Raw genomic sequence first — 27870 nt, 5'->3', positions numbered from 1 at the left:
AGTAAGTCGTCTCTGATGGTACATACATCTATAAATGCATCGGTTTGGACAGCAGAAGGGGCGTAACGCTACGCTGTAGATAAAAGTCATTTCATCATCACTTCCTCAGTGGCTCGGTATTGGACGCAGGTAGAGTGCTGCTATGTCAATTAACATACAAGACGATTATCACTCTTTTGTCTTTCAATGACCTGTATAGCGCTTTGATATAGATATAAATATTTCAAACGTCGTTTTTATCATCGCTAACGTTGCAGTGTGATTGAGCGTGTTCGTGAAACTCCTGTCACGCGGTTAGAGCGTCTCTTGGAAATTGGCTTTGTTCGCTCCGACAGCACACAGTTAGTCTGCGTTATCATCCAGAATGGACCATTTGGAGAAGGAAAATAGGTCTGACGAAGATTCGGAATACGAAGAAGAGGAAGTGGACCCTAGAATTCAGGTACGTTATAATAACAATTGCTCTTTGTTTCAATTGAGACTAACTAATTAATGAATTTAACTGCATTTGATACAGTGCACATCTTAAGAGTATGTATTATCCCTGGCAGAAAGTCTTATCTGATTTGGGCTATTTAAAAAAAAGAGTTTTTCATGTATTGATTTATCAAATTGATTTGTTTGTCTACCTTGAACAAAAGGTCAGTATTGTACCTGACTTAGTTGCGATGTAGGCCTACTGGTTATGTTTATGATTGTCTATGTTTTAGCCACACTTGTTTTTGATTTAATGGAATGCATGGGAGTAAAGGCCTGACACTCAATAGCATGTTCATCTGAATATACCCTCTGCTTTGTATTAGGCTATTCATTGGTTGAAAAATAACATAAAAGCTATGTGCATTTAATATATCCATAAATCAAGATAGTAGCTGATCCTTGTGTTCGTTCAAACCATCACTCTGGCTAACTTCTATTGTCCAGTCTAGTATTTCAGCCTAGTGTAACACATTCCAGATGTTGCAGACTTCCCAGATACTGTACATTCCTTTCTCTTGGTGTTGCTCAATATTGTCCTATGCTCTCTTTCTTACAGGGAGAACTGGAGAAACTCAACCAGTCCACAGATGACATCAACAGATGTGAGACACAACTGGAGGTAAGACCGTACACACACACACACACACACACACTTTCAAGTTTAACATACATGTTCCCTCCAAAGTGCACCACATGGCTGATACTGATTGACAAGCTGACCCCCTATCAAAGACTTCCTTTCAACCATTAGACATTGACCTCTGCATATGAAAGATGATTCGTTCTGGTCATTGAGGTGGTTTATGTTGCAGAATGATGATCTTTGGATGCTGTTAAATGTCAGTAAAATAGTAGCACACAGCTCTGTCAGTCATATACCGTTTTGGAACTGTATTACAGTAGAACGTCTCTTTAGGACATCCGTTTGGGTCAAAGGCATTCAGTCTATAAAATACCTGTCATTTCTAATGTTACTGGATCCTCACTGACTTGATCAGCATAAAGCTTAAAGAACTTGTACAGTGTTTCAATTGATCTTGAGGTTCAATGAGTTCTTGTCGAATACTTAGTTGTTTTTCGAGTTCAGATATACCCCCTCTGTGTTGATGTTGAGTCAGCGGATCATGATCAAATCTGTTTATGTGTAGACCCAGTTTGATGTGGTCTCAATGCAAAGCTGTCCGCTGTTGGAGTAAACGGTGCACCAATCGGTGAAGCGTGTCTATTTGACATGGACTTGAGTCCTTACCAATGGCTCCTCCGATCTGTAAACAAAATGAATGTCTCAAAATAACAGATTTTTTTTTAAATACACGAAAACACAAACAAAATAATATCCAGTATGTTTCTTTTCTGAGAGAGCAAGGAATAATGTCCAACGTTTTTAATGTATTTGACTTCAAAGGGGATAAACGAACAGATGTACTGATTCACCATTTCTCAAGTACATACCCGAGGGAAGTAGGGGTGCTGAGGGTGCCGCAGTCCCCCTTAAAAAATCACAAAATATAAAAGGAAGAAATCTTAACTACTGCTCAGTACAGATTTGGCAGAACTTCTGGTGTTGATGGAGTGATGAGGATCGCCAGCAGTGGAGCACGGTGGATGTAGGCCTGTCATCATGCCCTGGTAATGGACTATTGGCTGTAGGGTTTGTATTGATCATGTCAAGGAGCACATGTGACTGCTTTTGTGACAAGGGGAAATGCAGAACAATGGCTGTAGTTCCATTAACATCTGAGAAGTTTTAGTGGTTAGAGCGTTGGTCTAGTAACCGGAAGGTTGCAAGTTCAAACCCCCGAGCTGACAAGGTACAAATCTGTCGTTCTGCCCCTGAACAGGCAGTTAACCCACTGTTCCTAGGCCTTCATTGAAAATAAGAATTTGTTCTTAACTGACTTGCCTAGTTAAATAAAGGTAAAATAAATAAAAATACATTTAAAAAATATCAATATCACCATCCAAGTGGAAAAATATGTATCTGGGTAAAGGGCAATACAGTTATACAAAGGGTTTGGATTGAATTCAAATATTTGTAGGTTTACGACTGTGTGTTTGACATGGTGTTCAGTGTATAAGGAGGCTGTGACCGAGGAGATGAAATGCATCACAAAAGCAAAGGTCTGCTCGACCCTGAGGTGTGAGAGACTGTACTGTAACCTCTGAGGTGTGAGAGACAGAGAGACTGTACTGTAACCTGTGAGGTGTGAGAGACAGAGAGACTGTACTGTAACGTCTGAGGTGTGAGAGACAGAGAGACTGTACTGTAACCTGTGAGGTGTGAGAGACAGAGAGACTGTACTGTAACCTGTGAGGTGTGAGAGACAGAGAGACTGCAATGTAACCTGTGAGAGACAGAGAGACTGCACTGTAACCTCTTAGGTGTGAGGGACAGAGAGTCTGTACTGTAACCTCTGAGGTGTGAGAGACAGAGAGACTGCACTGTAACCTCTGAGGTGTGAGGGACAGAGAGTCTGTACTGTAACCTCTGAGGTGTGAGGGACGGAAAGACTGTACTGTAACCTCTGAGGTGTGAGGGACAGAGAGACTGTACTGTAACCTCTGAGGTGTGAGGGACGGAAAGACTGCACTGTACTGTAACCTCTGCTGTATCAGCTAGAGGAGAAAAAGAGGGAGCTGGTGGAAATGAGAACAGAAAAAAGGGATGGATTAGAGTGGGGGATGAAATGCATTATGAGGAGAGATGGAGAAAGGGGGGACCCATCCTCTGAATTTTCTCTATTGAGCAAATGGCAAACAGCGGTGGTGGAGCCATCTCTGTATTTGGTTCCTTGATCTTCATACACACTGAATGGGAAGGAGGCTAGGGTTTAGGGGCTAGGGTTAGGGTTTAGGGGCTAGGGTTTAGGGGCTAGGGTTTAGGGTTTAGGGGCTAGGGTTTAGGGGCTAGGGTTTAGGGGCTAGGGTTCAGGGGCTATGGTGTTTGTCCTCAGATGCTAGCTTGTTGCAGGATGACTGATGATGTCACAGGAAGTGTGTGTCCCTGCCCTGTTCTCACAATTGGCCTTCCATCCCTCAGATTTGAACCGGTAACAGGAAGGATATCTTAGTCCTGAACACTGGTGCAGATTTATTTATAGTCTCTTTACATCAAATCCCATGGTCAGATTGAACCTTTCAAAGAATTGAAAACAATCCAATCAACTTATTGCATAAGTCCAATATATTTTTTCCACACTGACATCTCCAGGAATCTGTTTTCATGCTTGTTTTTGGTTTCTGTCCACCATCATGTCTCCTTCTGGACGTCACATTTGACCCCACTTGCTTGTTCTCAGAAAAATCTCTTCTGCCTTATCTAAAACGGTTTCAAGACAAATGAATGTTTCAGATTAGATGAACTTTGATATGATTGAATGGAGGCCTGTTATTGGCTTTATCAGCATGCTTAGCTGGGGGCTTTTACATCTGACCACCATGACAGATGCATAAACATTAACAGGAGCTGATGGTGTGTCGCATAAAAGGCTATTTCCTATGATCATTTCCATATGGCCATTTCTTTGTTAATTACCTGTTTGCTTCTGTCTGAAGGTTACATCAACATCGCTGCCCCTGTTAACTTGATAACAGACTAATGCAATTTTAGGACACTGGCCTTTTCAATTCTTATAATCGAAGGAGGGGGAGCCCCGACTCGTACGTCAAAATGTATTTCATTACCTTAAGAGTCTGACTGAATACTCTGGTTTTGTGAAATCCTGCTGCGCCTAACTTAATATTTGCTGTCAAGTGTTAACTCCGGTTGGTTAAACGGTTAAGAACAATGACGTAATGATGTCATCGCCTAAACATTGAGATGACTGTTGAGTCTTCTATGACCTTTGTGAACATTCATAGCAAGCAAAGGATTGGAAGTTCGCTACAGTCCTAGTTAACCTGTTCTCCCTGTTTCTCTCCAGGATGCCAGGCAGAAGTTCCGCTCGGTCCTGGTTGAGGCCACGGTGAAGCTGGATGAGCTGGTCAAGAAGATTGGGAAGGCGGTGGAGGAGTCCAAACCCTACTGGGAGGCCCGGAGAGTGGCCAGACAGGTGGGACACCACTGGGTGAACAGGGGGACTACGGGCCGGGGGTCTCTGCTCATATTGACCCTAGAAACAGTCCAAAATCTTTTATTTATCGGAAATGCTTTATTTACCTAGTTTGCATTCTATTTGCCTAGTTTGCATTCTATTTGCCTAGTTTGCATTCTATTTGCCTAGTTTGCATTCTATTTGCCTAGTTTCTTTGGGATTCATTAAAACCAGCACATACTATTTGATACCAGGTTGACTACACATCATTTCTAAATACTAAGCAAATATCACATTGAACACCAAATGGGCTGGACTATTAAATGAAGTGTTCCCTATTTACCTAGCTTGACTTGCTTGGACAAGTGAATGGCCTGCAGGGTTTTGCCCTCATTTGTCTAATTACCCCTCAATACACGGTAACAATGAGTGATGGCTCTAACAACGACATCACTAAGTGTTAAAGCCCCGGCTGCTTAATGAGGGGGGCTCTGTGTGAAGCTGTGATCTTGGTTCCCAAATCTGAAAAGCCGTAGTTATTGTTAGAGGGGAGCTGCTGCCACCTGCTCATCTGGATAATAGAGCCCTGCAGCTGGAAACAGTCAGAGAGGAATCGCCAGGACCAAACCAGACGTGAAAAGGTTTTGTCCCCTCTGGTGTTCTTAGCTCTGCTTTGGGCATTGTGTTCCTCTCATTCAGGCAACCTCTATATGGCTCCTTAATGAGAATGCACCTTTGTGTGGTTGTGATTTATGTTAATGCCCCTGACAACACAAATTAAGTTTCCTTATGGAAAAAGGAAGTTATTCTAAGTTTGAGGATATTGGATTGTATGAGTTCCTCTGTCTACCTTTCACACATCTACTCAGGTGCACAACCCCCCCACATTGAAATATCATTTTTGCCCCTCAGCAGTTTTATCATATCATTTTATCAATAAAATGCAAATTAATTACTTTAAGATCCTACAATGTGATTTCCTGGATTTTTGTTTTAGATTCTGTCTCTCACAGTTGAAGTGTACCTATGATAAAAATGACAGACCTCTACATGCTTTGTAAGTAGGAAAACCTGCAAAATCGGCAGTGTATCAAATACTTGTTCTCCCCACTGTAGTTGGCAAGTTAACAGCTGTTTGATTTAAGACTTTTTTTTATTTGCAGTGCTGAGCTAGTAGTGTAACTGACATGTAACGTTAGCTAATGTTCATCCCCTCTCGTCTGAAGAGAATGAACTAGCTAGCTAGTAGCTACCACAGCCAGTTCAGCTTTAGCCTCTAGCTATCTGTCAGGGAGCAGCATCTAACTGCTTTAGTGTGTATGGAAATGTTTTGTAGCCTTTATTGTCCCGTTTTAACAGAAGTAAATTAACTTGGCTAGTTTTCGCCAGTTGGTGGACCATTAGAGCTAGCCAAAAGTTGGCTAAGGTTAGCTAGCTAGATCACTAACTTTAGCTATTATTTTTGCCTCAATCACACTAGACCTGAGTCAATAAACCCAGGGGCCAAACGATTGAAGACCGATATTCATCTGAGCAGGATCAGATGGTGACGGGTCTCAGCAGGGTCCGTCAAATAGGGAAGACCAGTCTGTGACGGCGCTGAGGTGAACTTTTGCAAACACCAACACTGGACAAGCCAGAAGCTTCAAAGATTTATACAATTTTAAGGCAGTCTAACAACCCTCTAAAGTTGATTTCCAATCTGTATCAAGGGTTTATAGAGGCTTTTCCTGATGACGCAAAACATGGCCAAAAAAAATGTGACGAAGACCTGGGAGACACTACTGATGATGGAAACCGATATGTTTGAATGCCCAGTCATGTTCATATAATCTCAGACATAAATGACTGCAGTTTAAGACCATCCATAGAACGTCATCTATGCCAGTAAAACTGAATATCTTGCAGTCAGAAATGTAGTTCCTCTGCTGGTGGTGTAAAATCCGAAAGGGGACGTGTTTGCATATGTTATGATCTTGGGGCTGAGTTCAGGAAAAGAGTATGTTCTTTTATCTCAGAATGTCTACAGATTCTCCCTTCCCGCTGTTTTTGTTTGCTTGGAAATGTTGATACTGGAGACAGTTACCAGAAGAAACTATGGAACCTGGCATTTATAGAGGCTAAGAAATGCATTGCTATTAATTGGATGGTTGGTTATCCTCCCAGAATGTCACAATGGGTGGCAGAAATGTCAAGTTATGCATCACTAGATGTCATTTATTACAAGATGAAGGGTATACTGTGCATCTTTCAGAAGGTATGGGTGCCTTATATGGAATACTTAATGACAAAAAGGGTCTGTATTGAAAACACAAGATTTGTTTTAGTGGAGCAGTTATTTTGTTCATTGGCACACTGGTCTGATTTGCACTGGTCTCAGTGGAGTAATCCAGGGGCCACAGGGATGGCACGTTTTTATTTCATTCCATTTACGAGTTTTGTCAATTTATTAATCGTCTTTTGTTTGAAACGCTCCTGTCAACGTTGAATAAGGATGCACACCTGTTTACGCATATAGAAGTAGGACTAGTCTACCTGGCTTGCACACAAATTTAGGCCCATAAATGTTCCTATAATGAGCTGTGGAGCTTCTCCAACTAATTTTTCTTCACCTCAAACAGCAAGTTAACAAAGTCTGTTTTTACAATCAATTGAGAATGACAATAGTTTCTCAAAGGATTTGAACGATATTTCCAGCTCTCTCCCTTTCGATAAACATTTGACATGAAAATGTAAAGCTCTGATCCAGTGTAAACTTCATATCGCTTTCACAAATGGCCAACAGCTGTGTCTGTCCAGAGCTCACTGCTGCGGGAAACTGAGGGCCCAGAATATTTCATACAATGTTTCAAGTTTGCTAGCACAGGTTTCTGGGTGACACAGTTCATAGTTGATACAATGTTTCAAGTTCATTGCAGACAGGCCATGCGTAGCCAATGTGATTCATAGGATATTTATTTTTATCAGGATATTTTCTACCTGCAGGCTGCAATGTTTTTATGTGTTGGCTTTATGTATGCTATTTTTACATAGTTGGCAATGCAATAAAAGTTACTTTTAGATTTTCATCATTTTCATTTAGATAGAATGTAAATTAACCACAGACAATGATTTTGAGATACAAAGACTTATAAATTAAATTAAACTGTACCATGAAAATGTGCATATAAAAATCAGAACTAGCATGCAGACTGGTAGAAATGGTAAGATAAATTGGCCATCCAAATAGTGTAGCCGGTGCTGGTGTAGCCTATTGCCGGCAACTTCAGAAGCGTAATTCTGCGAAGCGGGAGCAGCGGGATTTTTTATCTTTTTTCTTCTGGCTATCTTGATCTCTGGCTCTCTCTTGAATCATTTGTGTGTCTTAGTTATTTAATCAAACAGCCTGCCTAAAGCATCAGACAAGTTCAGTACATATAGTTGATTTTATTAAAACACTTAGGGTGTGTCTATATATAGAAAAATACACGTTTGAACATTTCAACCAATAAAAGAAAAGACTACTCTTGGTTGACCAAGATTCAATTTTTGTCGGTGACAGCCCTAGTAGAAATGCATAAAATGAGCTTCAGATGCCCGGGTTATGTCCCCCTCATTCCTAAAACCAAAGTTGCACCCCTGCATCTACTGGCCCAGTTATTTCACCGAAAGCAATGGTATGAAGCCATGATGTGTTGTTCAGGAATTCAATAAGAGTTTGGCACATACTCGAGGGATTGAGACTGAAACTTTAAAAAAACAACTCTGTGGCTCTTATTTCCACACTAGGGTTGGCCGGCATCTTAATTATGAACAAGTGCAGGACTCGCTTGTCTGTCATACAATGCTGAGCTCTGCAACAAGAAGTCAGTGGGACCTGACTGCAAAGGGCGATTCTAGGGCACGGGTCACTCTCTCTCTCACACACACACACACACACACACACACACACACAGGTCTCATAGGTCGATGGTGTGGTTGGGAGCATTACAAAGCGGTTGAGGTTGAAATGGATCAAAGGTGCGGTAAATGGCTGCCTCTCTGACATGGTTGAGTTAATCAACCTCACAGTGGTGACTGTGGCAGAGCCCATCCTAACACAGCAGTCCTGAATCAATTATGCAACATAAACACTCTTCCTCTATCTTCCTATTCCTCTATACTCTATCCTCCTCTCCTATTGCAACGTATCTCCACCTCCATCTTTCCATTCTCCGTCAGTGGGTGAGCATGTACACAACTTTGAACTTGAATCATTGTTTGCCCAGAGGGGTGAAAATTCTCTATTCCTCTGGTTTGTTGAAGTAGCCTACGTGAGCAATACATTATCATTTGCTTTAGAAGGCTAATGATAAGGTACACAGGGAGTGGCAGCTCTGTGGAAAAATTCCCTTGACTTTGGTCTAGATACTCTAGATACACACACACACACACACACACACACACACACACACACACACACACACACACACACACGCACACCATAACTCAGGCTTTTGCGTAACAAAACAATAGATGGTTACTTACCGTAGATGTTGAGAAGACTTGTATATCCTGAGGTAGTACGTGTCACAAGTTAATGGCTGACTGCCCTTGTAAGTGGATCAGAGACGGCTTGACTCAGCCGGTCGTTTGGGCACCCTGCACTGTATGTTTCCCGAGGGGTCGTTTGGGCACCCTGCACTGTATGTTTCCCGAGGGGTCGTTTGGGCACCCTGCACTGTATGTTTCCCGAGGGGTCGTTTGGGCACCCTGCACTTTCTTTGACAGCTCCCATTTTTAAAGTGCTGAATCAGCCTCGATTGCTGCAGTCACCAGTAGTGTAAAATGATGAAAAGTGCTTTTCTTATACCTCATGAAATATGTTTAGTTTCCTTCTCGTTCACCTCAGGTTTGAAGAGTGTGACTTGACAAAAGTAGACCAGTCATAATTGAAACAGAATTGACCCCATCCCTGGTTAGCATTAAACATTGAAGTCCTATTGCCCTTCCCCCTCAGCTGCCCCATCTCGTCTGGAGAGTAGGTACAGCTAGTGGGGGGAAAGGTGGAACAATAGAGAGGAGGAGAATGGTGATGGTGATGTGTTGTGGCTGGTGCAAGGTTTGGGCACAGTTTACCTCCCCCCTCCCTCTCGCTCTCTCCTGCATGGCCCGTTACCGACAGTGATTACCACGTAGCTGAACTGAAGTGCACAGTCGAGATCATCTCACCCCCTGCCTGCCTCAGTCATCTAACCGCAGTGCGTCTGGAGGTGGGAAGAACGAAGGAGAGACGGATAATGAGAGAGAGGAGGGGAGATGCCTGAGGTCCAGAACAGAGGAGACCGACTGTGGATATGTCTGTGAGATTAGTTATGAACTGACCTCCATGATGGCCATAGATTGAACAGATGTGGGGCTTAGTGGTGTCTGGCTGGGGGAGGAAAGCAATGAAAATCCTTCAGGCCTGGAGGAGATCATCCAGTAGATTGGTTGGATTTGGTACAGCTGGAATAGATTCAGGCTGGGGGAGAGAGCTGTCTCTAGCTGATGTATGGGATTGTTCTCTGGCTCTGAGTCAAGGGCAGATGGATCACAGCTACAAAGGAGACTATAGGTCCCTGCACATCTTTGTCAGAGGCTGGGGGCTCTAATACGTCAACCTGTCACCATGGTGTCCGGGATAAAGCAAAAGGACCTGGAGAGAGTTTGTAGGAATTTATATGGTCATACTGTAAATATTGCATTTTATTACAATTACTACATGCATTCTTGCAGTGCAAGAAGAATGTTGTCATGTCTTTCCCTGGAAAGATACTGGTTGTGGTAGAATAGGGAACCTTGTGCCAGACAGTCTCCTTTACCACCACAGTAACTCAGTTCCATGTATTACAGAACAGCCAGTATATCCCTGAGGGTATGGAGATTGGGTTAAGACGGTTAGTGTCATTGTGTAATCCTGAAAAGTCAAGAGACCATCTGTGACCTGTCTCTTTCTCTCCTGTGGAGAGAGGTTTTTGGCAGGCTTATAGCACTGAGAGGGTGAGGGTCATGTGGCTAGGATGGGAAGGATGGAGAAGGGGAGCAGAGACAAGGTCGTGGCCGTGTGCTGGAGCCATGCTCTGGCCTCATGGGAGGTGGGAGGCCAGCCTGTCCTGTGGTGCATGTTGATGCTGGTCAGCCCTGGTTACATCACTGCTTCAGCAAGCAGGACTGGAGCTGTTTTAATAATGGCAGCTCAGCTTGACAATGACTCAATACAGCTGTGTGTGAGCTGTGCATGTGGCTATTGTTCTGGTTGGCTAACGTTTGTGTGTGTGGGTGTTGACAGGGGCAGACTGGGACCTGAAATTATCCCTATCATTTCTAACTCGCGGCCCATTTATTTTCTCGAGGCCCCCACACCAGCCCATTTCTTTCCCCATTGTTAGCCAAATAATTATCATTTTGCTCTAAAACCCCAAGTTCGACAGGCCCTCTGGGCTAAAAATGGCATTTCGTGCCGTCCGCCCCTGGGTGTCAACGCTTGCTGTCCAAGCCTGCAGCCATGGAACATTGTATGAGGGTGCTGAGGAATCCAAGAGGCAGCTGTTCATTACAAGTGGTGCTTCAGCACATTAGACATCGACTGGAACACTGAAGTTAAACAATGGCTAAGCAACCACCTGGAACAAGTGGCTTGCATCCCCATGTCCATGCCGGAACACGGTTGTCCTTCACTTTGCCTCAGAGAACATTCAGACTGACCTGATCAGTTGTCAGCTTCTAGGTTGTTGTAGCATCAGACCATGAAGCATGTGATGAAGACGAGCTCTCCCTGAGTCATGTGCGGTATAACGACTTCTCCAGGATTAACTCTGTGGGTCTCTGACATATCTAGGCCAGTCACAATTTGTTTGTGTCTCACAGCAAAAGGAACAGTCTCAATCGGGACACAATTAAGGCCAAGGCTAGCGAAGCGTGACTGCAGAGATGCATGTTTACTATCTGACTGTAAATCATTGACCTCCAACTCCCTTTTCACCAAGATTAATTGCCCTGCTTAACTGGGGAGATTAAATCAGTTAATTCTCTTGGAAAATAGCTGTGTGTCTGTGTTCTCTTCTGAAAGCTGATACTATTCCAGTGATGATAGCCTATGCTGAGGAATGTTTAGCTGAAACGCTCTGGTCTTTGAAGTGTTGGCACGTCTTGTCAAATGTGAAGATTATAGGAAGGCTTCATATTTCAAAGCTTCTCTTACATGCGTGCAGCCATGGAGGCAAGCGTGAATATGTAGCAACGAGATGTTTATCTGAACATGTGCCGGTTAACCAAATTAATACTCTGTGAGTTCCTGAGAGGCCCAGCTTTGAAAGGTGGCTGAGAAATTATGCTCAAGTCTTTTTTTAAATTTTAACACCATCACTGTGCAGCTGAAAATGAAGGGTAAAGATGGGATGAGTAAACTGAAAAGGATAGAATGATGGATCACGGTGGCAGCAGGACTGAACTGGTGATGGAGGAGAAGAGTAGGCAGAGGAGGATTAAGGAGAAGGGCTGGGTTGCCAATCATTTATAGAGGAGCAGGTGTACAGCAGTAGGCCTGCTGTGAGAAGTCTCTCTGTTGGCATTCAGTTTATCTGCAGTATACAGTAGGAACAGAACACTACTAAATACTAATAAATGTACTTATATATTTATGAAGTGCATTCGGAATGTATTCATACCCCTTGACTTTTTCCACATTTTGTTACGTTACAGCCTTATTCTAAAATTGATTAAATTGTTTTCTCCCCCCTCAGTCTACACACAATACCCCATAATGACAAAGCAAAAACAGCAGTATTTTTTTTTGGTGCAAATGTATTTAAAAAAAAGAATATCACATTTACCTAACTATTCAGACCCTTTACTCAGTACTTTGTTGCATTACCTTTGGCAGTGATTACAGCCTTTGAGAGTTCTTGGGTATGACGCTACAATCTTGGCACACCTGTATTTGGAGTTTTTTTCTCTGCAGATCCTCTCAAGCTCTGTCAGGTTGGATGGGGAGCTTCGCTTCACAGCTATTTTCAGGTCTTTCCAAAGATGTTTGATCGGGTTCAAGTCCGGGCTCAGGCTGGGCCACTCAAGTACATTCAGAAACTTGTCCTGAAGCCACTCCTGTGTTGTCTTGGCTGTGTGCTTAGGGTCGTTGTTCTGTTGGAAGGTGAACCTTCGCCCCCATTCTGAGGTCCTGAACGCTCTGGAGCAGGTTTTCATCAAGGATCTCTCTGTACTTTGATCCGTTCATATTTTCCTCGATCCTGACTAGTCTCTCAGTCCCTGCCACTGAAGTGGTGGCATAATGCTGCCACCACCATGCTTCACCGTAGGGATGGTGCCAGGTGTCCTCCATATGTGACGCTTGGCATTCAGTCCAAAGAGTTGGTTTCATCAGACCAGAGAGTCAGAATATATCTGTCAGAATATAATGATGTAATTACTTGGGGAAGGTCTCCGTGGGTTCTCCACGTGGACCGTTCAGGCTGCTCAATGCCGCACTTCTCCGGCGCAACTCTCTGGTTGTCCTCACGATGTCAGTGTCCTTTTGGCTTAGGAGTCTGTTCCCTCGCCCTTGTTCTGGAAGGGCTCTTCTGAGGACAGACATCTCTGTAGCTCAGAGCTCACAGCGTAGGAATGAAACGGTGCAGATACCACAATCCGATGGGGAGTGGAGGCTAGGTGGTTCGACTTGAATTCACCCGCTTAGACACAGCTACTCATCCGTAGCTTGGGTAGAAAAAGATTTCTTTGTCTTCAAACTTGTGTTGCGTTTTGGGTGTGTACCTATGATGAAAATTACAGGCCTCTCTCATCTTTTTAAGTGGGAGAACTTGCACAATTGGTGGCTGACTAAATAATTTTTTGCCCCACTGTATTTAATCCATTTTAGAATAAGGCTGTGACGTAAAAAAAAAAAGAAATGTGGAAATGTCTGAATACTTTCCGAATGAACTGTAAGTGTGCAACTAAGTAGCCTGCTATCTAGGAGTGGTTCCTGCTGAAGTAAAATAAAGACAGAGATAGATGCACAAAGAACATCGTGCTGTACAGTATTATGCTTCAATGCAGTATTATTTCTATGAACTGAGTCAGCCATTAGACTTTGTCCAGAGATCATTCCTTGTACATTATATTAAGTGGACAACACTGGATGCACATAGGGAGTTCCTGGGAGTGGGGCATGTTTTCTCAGCATGGAGTCTGCTTGTTGGGATTAGTTGGAAAACAACTATGCAGAATGATTTTATAGTAGATCACTGAATGTGCTTACGGAGCGAAGGAGAAAGAGGGAGAGACTTATCTAAATAAGAGCAAGTGTATGTTGCAATTCTCATGAACAACATGGCAAACCATTTTGTGAACGAGCGGCCCCGGTTGAATTCCTAGGCATTCAAGCTCATGACTCATCCATACAGTGAAGTGATAGACACTGGTTAGCATGTGGTTGGACCCAACTCTCTATGTGCACGTCAAACCCATCCATGTCATGAGAAGGTCTGTGAATGGGTTGTGTGATCACCACAAGGCAGAGGTTGTTTAGTTCGTGCTGAGTTGGCATTTGGAAGGCTAATCAAATTACCATAGTAGGGAATGGGATGTTGTCTAAATCAATGGAATATCTTGGCTTGCAGATCCTTGTCTAGTAGAGTCTTGGCGTATACCACATAGGTCATGATGAGAGCAGGAAATAATGATCACTTCATTTCACTTGTTTTCTTTACGGTGACTCAATGTGTTCCTCACTTAAATTAGTTCAGCAGAATCTCTAGTCACATGAGATCCTGTTGGAATTCTCCTCTGCTGTGACTTATTCATAAGTTGCTTGCAGCGAAGGAGACATGTCAGTGTAGATCTACCTTCACTTCCTCCCAAACTAGTCAGGCTACTGTAACTGAACAATAGTTCAGTTGGGATTTAGTTTTTGGCAGATCAGAAATGTTTTATCCTCCTTACTGTAAAACGTTGGAATGATATTTAACCTCTACAGGAAATGTACCCACGGACACACACTCATGCCCACACAGATACAGTAAATCACCCTCCCTTGACACGCTATTGGTGGGTTTGGGGCAAAGTGTTGAGTCAACGCTTTACTAGTACCCACAGATCAGAGAGGTGTTTAGGGTATTAGTTCTAGCTACAGGGGGTTTCTGTCGCTTTACTAGTACCCACAGATCAGAGAGGGGTTTAGGGTATTAGTTCTAGCTACAGGGGGGTTCTGTCAGTTGCTGTGACTGACAGATCAAAGAGGGGTTTAGGGTATTAGTTCTAGCTACAGGGGGGTTCTGTCACTTTACTAGTACCCACAGAGCAGAGAGGGGTTTAGGGTATTCGTTCTAGTTACAGGGGGTTTCTGTCGCTTTACTAGTACCCACAGAGCAGAGAGGGGTTTAGGGTATTAGTTCTAGCTACAGGGGGTTTCTGTCGCTTTACTAGTACCCACAGATCAGAGAGGTGTTTAGGGTATTAGTTCTAGCTACAGGGGGTTTCTGTCGCTTTACTAGTACCCACAGATCAGAGAGGGGTTTAGGGTATTAGTTCTAGCTACAGGGGGGTTCTGTCAGTTGCTGTGACTGACAGATCAAAGAGGGGTTTAGGGTATTAGTTCTAGCTACAGGGGGTTTCTGTCGCTTTACTAGTACCCACAGAGCGGAGAGGGGTTTAGCGTATTAGTTCTAGCTACAGGGGGGTTCTGTCGCTTTACTAGTACCCACAGAGCGGAGAGGGGTTTAGCGTATTAGTTCTAGTTACAGGGGGGTTCTGTCGCTTTACTAGTATCCACAGATCGGAGAGGGGTTTAGGGTATTAGTTCTAGCTACAGGGGGTTTCTGTCGCTTTACTAGTACCCACAGAGCGGAGAGGGGTTTAGCGTATTAGTTCTAGCTACAGGGGGGTTCTGTCAGTTGCTGTGACTGACAGATCAAAGAGGGGTTTAGGGTATTAGTTCTAGCTACAGGGGGCGTCTGTCACTTTACTAGTACCCACAGAGCAGAGAGGGGTTTAAGGTATTAGTTCTAGTTACAGGGGGTTTCTGTCACTTTACTAGTACCCACAGAGCAGAGATGGGTTTAGGGTATTAGTTCTAGCTACAGGGGGTTTCTGTCGCTTTACTAGTACCCACAGAGCGGAGAGGGGTTTAGCGTATTAGTTCTAGTTACAGGGGGGTTCTGTCGCTTTACTAGTACCCACAGAGCGGAGAGGGGTTTAGCGTATTAGTTCTAGCTACAGGGGTTCTGTCGCTTTACTAGTACCCACAGAGCAGAGAGGGGTTTAGGGTATTAGTTCTAGCTACAGCAGGGGGTTCTGTCGCTTTACTAGTATCCACAGATCGGAGAGGGGTTTAGGGTATTAGTTCTAGCTACAGGGGTTTCTGTCGCTTTACTAGTACCCACAGAGCAGAGAGGGGTTTAGGGTATTAGTTCTAGCTACAGGGGGTTTCTGTCGCTTTACTAGTACCCACAGAGCGGAGAGGGGTTTAGCGTATTAGTTCTAGCTACAGGGGGGTTCTGTCAGTTGCTGTGACTGACAGATCAAAGAGGGGTTTAGGGTATTAGTTCTAGCTACAGGGGGCGTCTGTCACTTTACTAGTACCCACAGAGCAGAGAGGGGTTTAGGGTATTAGTTCTAGTTACAGGGGGTTTCTGTCACTTTACTAGTACCCACAGAGCAGAGATGGGTTTAGGGTATTAGTTCTAGCTACAGGGGGTTTCTGTCGCTTTACTAGTACCCACAGAGCGGAGAGGGGTTTAGCGTATTAGTTCTAGCTACAGGGGGGTTCTGTCGCTTTACTAGTACCCACAGAGCGGAGAGGGGTTTAGCGTATTAGTTCTAGCTACAGGGGTTCTGTCGCTTTACTAGTACCCACAGAGCAGAGAGGGGTTTAGGGTATTAGTTCTAGCTACAGCAGGGGGTTCTGTCGCTTTACTAGTACCCACAGATCAGAGAGGGGTTTAGGGTATTAGTTCTAGCTACAGGGGGTTCTGTCGCTTTACTAGTACCCACAGAGCGGAGAGGGGTTTAGCGTATTAGTTCTAGCTACAGGGGTTCTGTCGCTTTACTAGTACCCACAGAGCGGAGAGGGGTTTAGGGTATTAGTTCTAGCTACAGGGGGTTCTGTCAGTTGCTGTGACTGACAGATCAGAGAGGGGTTTAGGGTATTAGTTCTAGCTACAGGGGGGTTCTGTCACTTTACAAGTACCCACAGAGGAGAGAGGGGTTTAGAGTATTAGTTCTAGTTACAGGGGGGTTCTGTCGCTTTACTAGTACCCACAGATCAGAGAGGGGTTTAGGGTATTAGTTCTAGCTACAGGGGGGTTCTGTCGCTTTACTAGTACCCACAGATAGGAGAAGGGTTTAGGGTATTAGTTCTAGCTACAGGGGGGTTCTGTCGCTTTACTAGTGCCCACAGATCAGAGAGGGGTTTAGGGTATTAGTTCTAGCTACAGGGGGGTTCTGTCACTTTACTAGTACCCACAGAGCAGAGAGGAGTTTAGGGTATTAGTTCTAGCTACAGGGGGGTTCTGTCAGTTGCTGTGACTGACAGATCAGAGAGGGGTTTAGGGTATTAGTTCTAGCTACAGGGGTTTCTGTCACTTTACTAGTACCCACAGAGCAGAGAGGGGTTTAGGGTATTAGTTCTAGCTACAGGGGGTTCTGTCGCTTTACAAGTACCCACAGAGCAGAGAGGGGTTTAGGGTATTAGTTCTAGCTACAGGGGTTTCTGTCGCTTTACTAGTACCCACAGAGCAGAGAGGGGTTTAGGGTATTAGTTCTAGCTACAGGGAGGTTCTGTCAGTTGCTATGACTGACAGAGCAGAAAGGGGTTTAGGGTATTAGTTCTAGCTACAGGGGTTTCTGTCGCTTTACTAGTACCCACAGAGCAGAGGGGGTTTAGGGTATTAGTTCTAGCTACAGGGGGTTCTGTCAGTTGCTATGACTGACAGAGCAGAAAGGGGTTTAGGGTATTAGTTCTAGCTACAGGGGTTTCTGTCGCTTTACTAGTACCCACAGAGCAGAGAGGGGTTTAGGTATTAGTTCTAGCTACAGGGGGTTCTGTCGCTTTACTAGTACCCACAGATCAGGAGGGGTTTAGTTCTAGCTACAGGGGGTTCTGTCGCTTTACTGCTACAGGGGGTTCTGTCACTTTACTAGTACCCACAGAGCAGAGAGGAGTTTAGGGTATTAGTTCTAGCTACAGGGGTTCTGTCAGTTGCTGTGCTGACAGATCAGGGGGGTTTAGGGTGTTCTAGCTACAGGGGTTTCTGTCACTTTACTAGTACCCACAGAGCAGAGAGGGGTTTAGGTTCTAGGTTTAGGTACCCACAGAGCAGAGAGGGGTTTAGGGTTAGTTCTAGCTACAGGGGTTTCTGTCAGTTGCTGTGACCCACAGAGCAGAGAGGGTTCTAGGGGTTCTGTCAGTTGCTATGACTTTTAGGGTATTAGTTCTAGCTACAGGGGTTTCTGTCGCTTTACTAGTACCCACAGAGCAGAAGGGGGTTTAGGGTATTAGTTCTAGCTACAGGGGTTTCTGTCAGTTGCTGTGACTGACAGAGCAGAGAGAGGGGTTTAGGGTATTAGTTCTAGCTACAGGGGGTTTCTGTCGCTTTACTAGTACCCACAGAGCAGAGAGGGGTTTAGGGTATTAGTTCTAGCTACAGGGGGGTTCTTTAAGTTGCTATGACTGACAGAGCAGAAAGGGGTTTAGGGTATTAGTTCTAGCTACAGGGGGTTTCTGTCAGTTGCTATGACTGACAGATTAGAGAGGAAAATTGGATAAATGAGAAAAGGATTAGCTTTGCAGCAATGCAACACACACACAGGAAGTCTAAGCCTAAACTTCCACTTTGTACTGTACCTCAGCGTAACTGAGGCTGGAGGAGGGAACTGTTTTGGAGTTTATCCATTACTATGTGACCCGGTTGGGCTAAAATGAGGACAGAGAGTAAAGGGGTAATACTTGTATGTTCTCTCTGGCAGCAGTCTACGATGTTTTGGTGGACCTCAGAACAGAACATTCAGAATGGGTAGGGAGGGATGGGTTGACATAAAGCTGGATGTTACTGATACAACCAATAGATACTAATAGGAAAACAAGATGTGGAGCCTTGTTTTATACACACATGCAGACAGACAGACAGACAGACAGACAGACAGACAGACAGACAGACAGACAGACAGACAGACAGACAGACAGACAGACAGACAGACAGACAGACAGACAGACACGCAGACAGACACACAGACAGACAGACAGACACGCAGACAGACACGCAGACGTGCACGCTTACACGCACAGACATCTGTGCACACAGACACAGACGCACACAGACACGCGCACAGACACAGATGCACACAGACACGCACAGACACACATGCGCACAGACACAGCTGCGCGCACAGCCGCAGGCACAGGCACAGCCGCGCGCACATCCGTGTGCACAGGCACAGACACATCCGTGTGCACAGGCACAGACACATCCGTGTGCACAGGCACAGACACATCCGTGTGCACAGACACATCCGTGTGCACAGGCACAGACACATCCGTGTGCACAGGCACAGACACATCCGTGTGCACAGGCACAGACACATCCGTGTGCACAGGCACAGACACAGGTACAGACTCGGACACAGACACACAGGTGAAGTGTTTGACAATAACTCTATCAGCTGTGAGGTCTTTGAGCCCTAAATCTCTTCCCCTGCTGTATACAGTAAGTGTCAAATGAGACGATGCAGGTATACTTTGCTTATACAACCATGTGTCATGCCGTCATGACCTTTGTGTTTTCTCAGAAATTTGTCCTTTTGATGTTAGGAACATCTTATGTACAAGACAGTTTGGCAGTTTCCATAGTCAGTCACAAGGACCTTTGGTGGCTTGTTTGTTATTTCGCCTAGTTGCTATTTTTCATGCTGACTCAACAGCTGATTTGGTTTATTCCTGTCAATGTTTGAGCTAAAAGTTTTGTGTCACTTGTTTTTAAAAACAGCATTTTATAAGAAGTGCTTACATTGTAGTTACAGTGGGGCAAAAAAGTATTTAGTCAGCCACCAATTGTGCAAGTTCTCCCACTTAAAAAGATGAGAGAGGCCTGTAATTTATCATAGGTACACTTCAACTATGACAGACAAAATGAGAAAAAAAATCCAGAAAATAACATTGTAGGATTTTTAATGAATTTATTTGCAAATTATGGTGGAAAATAAGTATTTGGTCAATAACAAAAGTTTATCTCAATACTTTGTTATATACCCTTTGTTGGCAATGACAGAGGTCAAATGTTTTCTGTAAGTCTTCACAGGGTTTTCACACACTGTTGCTGGTATTTTGGCCCATTCCTCCATGCATATCTCCTCTAGAGCAGTGATGTTTTGGGGCTGTTGCTGGGCAACACCGACTTTCAACTCCCCCCAAAGATTTTCTATGGGGTTGAGATCTGGAGACTGGCTAGGCCACTCCAGGACCTTGAAATGCTTCTTACGAAGCCACTCCTTCGTTACCCGGGCGGTGTGTTTGGGATCATTGTCATGCTGAAAGACCCAGCCACGTTTCATCTTCAATGCCCTTGCTGATGGAAGGAGGTTTTCACTCAAAATCTCACGATACCTGGCCCCATTCATTCTTTCCTTTACACGGATCAGTCGTCCTGGTCCCTTTTCAGAAAAACAGCCCCAAAGCATGATCTTTCCCCCCCCCCCATGCTTCACAGTAGGTATGGTGTTCTTTGGATGCAACTCAGCATTCTTTGTCCTCCAAACACGACGAGTTGAGTTTTTAACAAAAAGTTATATTTTGGTTTCATCTGACCATATGACATTCTCCCAATCTTCTTCTGGATCATCCAAATGCTCTCTAGCAAACTTCAGATGGGCCTGGACATGTACTGGCTTAAGCAGGGGGACACATCTGGCACTGCAGGATTTGAGTCCCTGGTGGCGTAGTTTGTTACTGATGGTAGGCTTTGTTACTTTGGTCCCAGCTCTCTGCAGGTCATTCACTAGGTCCCCCCGTGTGGTTCTGGGATTTTTGCTCAGCTTTCTTGTGATCATTTTGACCCCACGGGGTGAGATCTTGCGTGGAGCCCCAGATCGAGGGAGATTATCAGTGGTCTTGTATGTCTTCCATTTCCTAATAATTGCTCCCACAGTTGATTTCTTCAAACCAAGCTGCTTACCTATTGCAGATTCAGTCTTCCCAGCCTGGTGCAGGTCTACAATTTTGTTTCTGGTGTCCTTTGACAGCTCTTTGGTCTTGGCCAAAGAGGAGTTTGGAGTGTGACTGTTTGAGGTTGTGGACAGGTGTCTTTTATACTGATAACAAGTTCAAACAGGTGCCATTAATACAGGTAACGAGTGGAGGACAGAGGAGCCTCTTAAAGAAGAAGTTACAGGTCTGTGAGAGCCAGAAATCTTGCTTGTTTGTAGGTGACCAAATACTTATTTTCCACCATAATTTGCAAATAAATTCATAAAAAATCCTACAATATGTTTTTCTGGATTTTTTTTCTAATGTTGTCTGTCATAGTTGAAGTGTACATATGATAAAAATTACAGGCCTCTCTCATCTTTTTAAGTGGGAGAACTTGCAGAATTGATGGCTGACTAAATACTTTTTTGCCCCACTGTATATAGAGACACTGTATTAGTAATTTCTTGACTGAAGAGCCCATTGTTAATTTCCTGTGAGAGGAAAGTGTTCTCTTGAGGTGTACAGATCAAGGATTTGGCCTAGTATGGGCATTGGCCAGCTGCCAGTAGGGGCAGGGGTTCAACCCCTATGGCCAGACATGGCCCACATAATATTTCATGGTGACAGAGAACTTGGCTGGCGACAGAATGTCATGGCCTCTTTAGGTGCCTGTCTGGCAGGCTGTCACTCTACCCGTTGCCCAGGCCCAGCTAGAGACCCAGTCATGAAGTATGTCTGGTAGGGTCTCATCCCATCTGTTGTGCAGATGATTCTGCAGGAGACCCAGTGAAGGTCTGGTTCTGTGGCTGATCTCAGTGCATATCTGACATGTTGTCTCTCTACCCATTGCCCAGGCTCAGCTGGAGGCCCAGAGAGCCACCCAGGACTTCCAGAGGGCCACGGAGGTGCTGCGTGCGGCCAAGGAGACCATCGCCCTGGCAGAGCAGAGGCTCCTGGAGGAGGACACCAGGCAGTTTGACTCAGCCTGGCAGGAGATGCTCAACCACGCCACCCAGAGGGTGAGTACCGTACTGCATGGAGGGGGAGGAGGGAATGGGGTGCTGCGAATTGCATTAGTGCAACATGACTGTCTGTCAAACCTACATTTGACACCTGAATGTTACTATTCAAAGGTTAAAGGCATAATGTGGATGGAAATTAATGCTTCGCAAGTTAGGAAGTCACATTGTCACATTTCCGTGTAGTTGCGAGACTGAGTTCTGATTGGCTGTTGCAGGTGATGGAGGCGGAGCATACAAAGACACGGAGTGAGCTGGTGCACAAGGAGACAGCAGCCAAGTACACGGCAGCCATGGGCCGCATGAAACAGCTGGAGAAGAAACTCAAACGCACCATCAACAAGTCCAAGTGAGTCCCATATGACTGTGTTGCGACCACAACCCAACTACACTGTAGTTAAAAGACTGAGAAGTCAAAGTGAACCTGATACAACCACTGCATCAATTACCAAATGGTCTGCGACTCACACATTCACACATTCATGTTTATTTGTCGACAGTGACCTTTTCCAAGACATTGATCTTTCATGGCGGAGATTTTTCAGTAGCTTGAAAAAGGTCAACTTGAACAAAATAAATGAATATAAATGTGCAAAAAGTAAATGTGCGTGCAACAGTGGAGGCTGCTGAGGGGAGGACGGCTCGTAATAATGTCTGGAAAGAAATGAACGGAATGGCACCAAACACATGGAACCCATGTATGTAATGTATTTGATACCATTACACTTATTCCTCGAGACTGTCCTCCCCAATTAAGGTGCCACCAAACTCCTGTGGCGTGCAAGTGTCATTTTCGACCTTTGATGATGAAATAGTGGCTGTTTTTGTTCCTAGCAGCACAAAGAGAGACAATGTGGTGGTGTTCTGGTTAGTATATACGGTCAGGTTTTTACTAAACTCCATAGACTGGAGGTCTGTGTTGGGGAGGGAGTGTACAGTGTAAAGTAGTTTCCCTGCTGTGACTGAGGCTGTTGCCAATTACATATAGTCTTAAAAAGCTTCCTTGTCTCCTTTCCGTCATGACCACAGATCATGTACTTGATTTGTGTAATTAGTATGGTTGAAACCTATTTAGTGTGAAGATGAGAAAAGAGACCGTTTTAGAGTGTTGGGACTGAGCCTGTCTTGCTCTGTGTTGCCTCAGCTCTCTGTCTAATCCTTTCTCCATGGTTAGCTCATCTAATGTGATAACCCTATATCTCACCCTGTTGCCTTGGTGATATGTACACAGCTGTTCTGAGTTGTCATTGCCTCTAATCTTTCTCCTTCCCTATTTTTTTCCCCCTCTTCCCGCTCTCTTTTTGATTGACATCTCTCCCGCAGACCTTACTTTGAGTTGAAGGCAAAGTACTACCTACAGCTTGAGGTATGTGAGCACTACACTACACTACACTACACTGGAATTTGCCTGCCTTTATAGACCTTTTTGAATGTATTTTAGATTTTAGGAGTCTTACTGTCTTGTTATTGTGGACTCTGCACTGTGGTTAGATCTTTACTGATGTGACCTAGGTCAATAAACTTTGACCTTGAACATATTGCCATGTCATCTCAGGTCTAAACCATTTATGGCAATGATGGTTTCTCCTTCTGCCTTTGTGTGAGTGTGTGTACTTAACTGTGTTTAGCAAGCTAATGCTAACAATGACTCCCTTTCTGTAGCACCTAAAGAAGAACGTGGATGAGTTGCAGGCCAAGCTGAGCCAGGCCAAAGAAGGGTACAAGACAGCTCTGAGAAACCTGGAGATGATCTCAGACGAGATCCACGAACGCCGACGCAACTCAGCCATGGGCCCCCGGGGGCGGGGCGTGGGCGCCGATGGCGACAGTGTCGCAGTGGATGACATTGCCAGCTTCAAGATGGAGTCAGATGGCATCTCCAGTGAGTACACTTACAATGCATGATGTTCTGGTCATTTCATTTCTGTGCTTGAAAACTGCGGAAACTGTTCTTGGATCAGCTGTCCTACATAGTGAGGCTAAACAGCCAGCCTTGCCTACTTTTCACTAGTAGTTGGGTATGGCACATAAACACATACACACCCTGTTGACTCTCCTTCTGACTTGTTCTTTGAAACCCTTCGTAGGAATTCCTAGAAAACGTCATTATTGATATTGTGCAGGGAGGTCTTAATAATGGCTATTCTTTGAAAACATCAAGATTGTGTCCTGCTCCTGAGAGGGTTGCCTGTTTTCTTGGAATGTTTTCCTAGAATTGGAACATTAAAGGCGCACAGGATGTTTGAGGTTGACTTTAATGAAAGTGAAGCACTGCCCTGCGTTGGTGTCTAAATAATGTACAATACTAAATGCTAAATGTGCTCTTTTGAAGTCTGTTAATTACATTTTCTTTCAAAGGAAATTCCTGTTTAATTTAAAATGCCTGTATTGACTTTGCAGAAGATCCCATGATATGTCAACTAGCCTAGAGACGGCGTTACTGTTTAAGCTCCTATGGTTAAGGTTAGGACTTGACTTATGACAGCTGATCCTGAATCAGTTAAGTGCTGAAGATACGCACTGTGATGAGATTGAGGCTGAACTGTAGTCAGACGAAGACCGTGGATGTTTACAGCAGTGTGTGTCACTCACTGATCCACCTCCCATTGTCCTGCATTATGGGCTGCGGGATGATGTTTCCATGGCAACCTCAGAGCCCTACTGCTGGCTGACCCACTTAGCCGCCATTGGCTAAGGTTATTGCTGTTGCGCGTTAACCCACATAAACAGTAATATGCTGTGTCTGTTTCAAACTCTCCAATGGTAGTAAACAAAAGAATCAGCGATTGCCCATAGTTCAAGGTCATAAAAACATTCCTTCATTCATACAGTCGCCATCCATGTTGGAATTTGTGACTTTTGACCCATACACGGGAAATGGATCTCATATTAGTCTTGAAGTGCTGTATGTCTCATACTCCCACTTTCAGTGTAAAGTATGTGTCTGCAGTATTTCAAGGAGTCTCTCTCCCCCTTCTACCCACCAACTGTCTCCCTCGTTTGCTTTTTCTTCCTACACCCTTTCTCTACGTTCCTTACCCTTGCCCTCTCTCTCCCTCCCTTTTTCACCTAAACCCCTTCACACTCAATCTCCAGCTTCCTGTTTGCTCTTTGGAGAATGTGGATTTTGTGGATGCCACATTGATGCTCTGCATGTACACTCAGTTGTACAGTAAAGGCTTGTTACATCTCAACCACTCTTCCCCTCTCTCTGTCTCTGCAGTGACGTCCGAGTCATTTGAGGATGAGACCTGCAGCAGCAGTCTCATGTCAGAGGAGGACTCAGAGACCCGCTCCACCTGCAGCCTGGTCTCCTCCTCCCACTCCCCCAACAGCCTCCAGGACCTCCCCTCGCCCTGTCCCTTTTCCAGCTCTTCCTCGCCCTGCCCCTCCTCCTCCTCTTCCCCTGCTCCCTCCTCACGCCCCTGCAGTCTGGACCTTCCCAGCCCAGTCTCGCTGTCTGACTTTGGCCTCATCTCTCCTGTCCTGGGACCACGCAGCGAGTGTAGCGGGGCGTCATCACCGGAGTGTGACCTGGAGAGAGGTGTGTGTGTGTGTGTGTGTGTGTGTGTGTGCCAAAAAAGGAAAGCTGGGTTTAGAGAGTGTATTTGCATACTGTATGAGGTAGTGTGTACATATGCAGACAAGTGAAAAAAGAGAGATTGATGTTGTGTGTGTTTTATTTTCAATAAGACATATCGTCTTCTGCTTCCTGTCTGACTTGCACCTGAGCCAGAGGAGAGACCTATTAGTCATAGTGACATCTAGCCTAGTGCTTAGGCCAGAGCAGGTGAAGAGGCACAGGCAAGCATTACTGCTGGGGGATACATCCTAATCTCCACTGGGTCCCTAAGAGCCTGCGGAAGGTTTTGGACCAGTGAGAAAGGGTAACACAGTGGGAACTTTTAGAAAAAGACTTGGGTATGACAGTCTACGGGTGTGTGTGCAGGGCTTCCTAAACACAAAGGATATTCATTACTGTTTACGTGAGTTTTTTTGGGGGGGGGTGCTCCCAATATACTTTATCTATCTCGATCACCAGGCTCACACAACATACCTCGCTGTGTGTTTCAGGTGACAGAGCAGAGGGAGCGGAGGGTGAGCTGGACAATACTGTAAACAACAACAGCACCACCGTCCCAAACACCAAGAAGACCACGGGCCTGGAGGGCCGCCTCAGCTTCCTGTCTCTTCGACGCTTGCGCAACGACAGCACCAAGAACGCCAAGCGCGAACGTCAAAGCCGTTCCCAGGCCCCCCCCCAAACTGTGGTTCTGATCAACGGGGTGTGATGAGGAAAGCTAATCCACAAGCTAACCCCATCACCTGCTTTGTGTGCCAACGTGCTGTATTGCCAGTAACCACACACACATTCCATTCTACCCCATGAACTAATACTGGCTAAGTAAACAGAAAGTGGCTCAGTATGAGATGCTATGAACTAAATGGTCAGTGTATATACAGTTCATATGGATTATGATGAGAAGAGACTTAAGACCCAACCCAGGGTGAGTGAGGTCATGAAACCACCACTTCCTATAGAAAGGACCTTTCACCCTTTGACCTCCCTCCCATAGCGTTGAGACCTCAGTCAGATTGACTTCCCATAATTCCCTACTGTACTCCACACACATTAAGAACAGTGTTGGCTAACATCCTATCGGTGGGGGCCCATGGTATATGAGGGGAAATGGGACAGTGTTTTTTTTTTACTGTGATATTCTCCCTGAGAGGGAGCTGCACTTCTAGACAAGATGTGATTCTATTGTTGGTAAATGAAAGAATGCACTCCTAGCTTCGACTATTAGAAATGGGGATTATTTATAAAACTTGATGTCTCAGTGAATGTGCCACCTGTTTTACCAATACAGAAATGTGTCAAATACAAAACATTGATAGCAATATGTGTTATGCTTTTGTAAAAGAAGAGCACGCATGAGGCCAAGATTTAAAGTCAAGATTTCTAAAAAGAAACAAATACATTTATGGAGTTTAAGTTTTGTGAATAACCCTCATAACTTGTAATATTACTCTGCTATATCCTCTCTGATACTTGACATGTGAATACTCTCACCATTATGTAATCCTGTGTACAGCATATAGAGCCTATGGCAACTGTTTTGTTACCATGGAGACGTAACACCCCCCTGGCTGGTATCTCTTCGGACAGCCTGTGCATTTGTCCAATAGGGGTCTTCAGAATTGGACTTAAAAGAACTGTATTCTATTGCACAACTAATTTCCCAGTGAGCTAACTGTGAATCCATCTCGCCTGCAGTACACATAAAGCTGGACTTGGAATCTGATTGAACGAGAGTATAATAATTGTAGATCTTCGCTCCCTCCATCCTGTGGTTCTTCAGTGCCAGGGAAATGGGCCTCCAGACACTGTCACCCCCTCTAGCCCTCCTTCCATCCATCTCCCTGTCATGGCATCCCCAATGGCCCGGTACTGAGGGACAACATCCACCCACGGACGGTAACACTAAGAACTGAGCAATAGCGCAAGGACAGAACTTTTGATAACCATATCTGCCCATGGACACGTTCATATAAAGTTCTCTGTAACGGAATGCAAATGGCCAGCCAGGTAATTCTCAGAATCTGAGGATGGTTTTGTCTTGGACCAATCTTGAGGATAAAGTGAAACTAGATGACTGAATGAAACTGATGGTGAAAAATGATGAGGCCTGTTGTGGAAACTGACAGAATATTTGATAAGTGTTGTGATTTCTGACAGACAGTATCAGCTACAGTAAATTGTAGATCCATATTGGCTAAAGTGGCACACAGTAGACTGTCAGATGTTTGTGAGGCCGAGTCATCTGTCTCAAATGGTGTTAAATTGTCTTCCTCTCCTGGTCTCCAATATGCTCCATGGCCACATGGGAAAGGTATTTGGTCACTGAGTTATGAGAAAAGCAAGCTATTGCACAAGCGTATGCAGTCTATTTGTTATTGTGAACACTCCAGTCTATGTATGTACTGTACGTGTACAAATGTAATGATGTGTCGATGTTTATCTCTGTCACCCTCCCCTGTGGAATATAAGGATATAACCATGGACAGTCCCTGTCATAGCCGTTTTCTTCCATTATGTTAAGTAACTTTCCATTGTGTCTCCAGTTTATGTGCCTGTTTTCTGAAAAGAATCCAATAA

General features: G+C 44.6%; 1 protein-coding gene across 1 annotated transcript; it reads left to right on the top strand.

Moving 5' to 3' along the window:
• The first annotated feature begins 84 nt into the window (after window positions 1-84).
• Window positions 85-27870, top strand: sh3bp5b (SH3-domain binding protein 5b (BTK-associated)). The gene is made up of 9 exons (XM_024394848.2): window positions 85-442; window positions 1037-1099; window positions 4404-4532; window positions 21546-21710; window positions 21929-22059; window positions 23034-23076; window positions 23373-23592; window positions 24934-25254; window positions 25785-27870. The coding sequence occupies exons 1-9, from the start codon at window positions 365-367 to the stop codon at window positions 26000-26002; spliced, it is 1368 nt and encodes a 455-aa protein (XP_024250616.2). The 5' UTR covers window positions 85-364; the 3' UTR covers window positions 26003-27870.

The sequence above is a fragment of the Oncorhynchus tshawytscha genome, linkage group LG03, assembly GCF_018296145.1.
Source record: "Oncorhynchus tshawytscha isolate Ot180627B linkage group LG03, Otsh_v2.0, whole genome shotgun sequence".
Lineage (NCBI taxonomy): Eukaryota > Metazoa > Chordata > Actinopteri > Salmoniformes > Salmonidae > Oncorhynchus > Oncorhynchus tshawytscha.
The sequence above is the reverse complement of the archived record's forward strand: the minus strand, read 5'-3'. Positions and strand labels throughout refer to the sequence as shown.

Excerpts from the sequence above, each read along its gene's own strand:
- sh3bp5b (XM_024394848.2), top strand. The coding sequence starts at position 365 with ATGGACCATTTGGAGAAGGAAAATAGGTCTGACGAAGATTCGGAATAC. Across the intron at positions 443-1,036 it reads AAGTGGACCCTAGAATTCAG|GGAGAACTGGAGAAACTCAA; the intron begins GTACGTTATAAT and ends TCTTTCTTACAG. Across the intron at positions 23,077-23,372 it reads AGTACTACCTACAGCTTGAG|CACCTAAAGAAGAACGTGGA; the intron begins GTATGTGAGCAC and ends CCCTTTCTGTAG.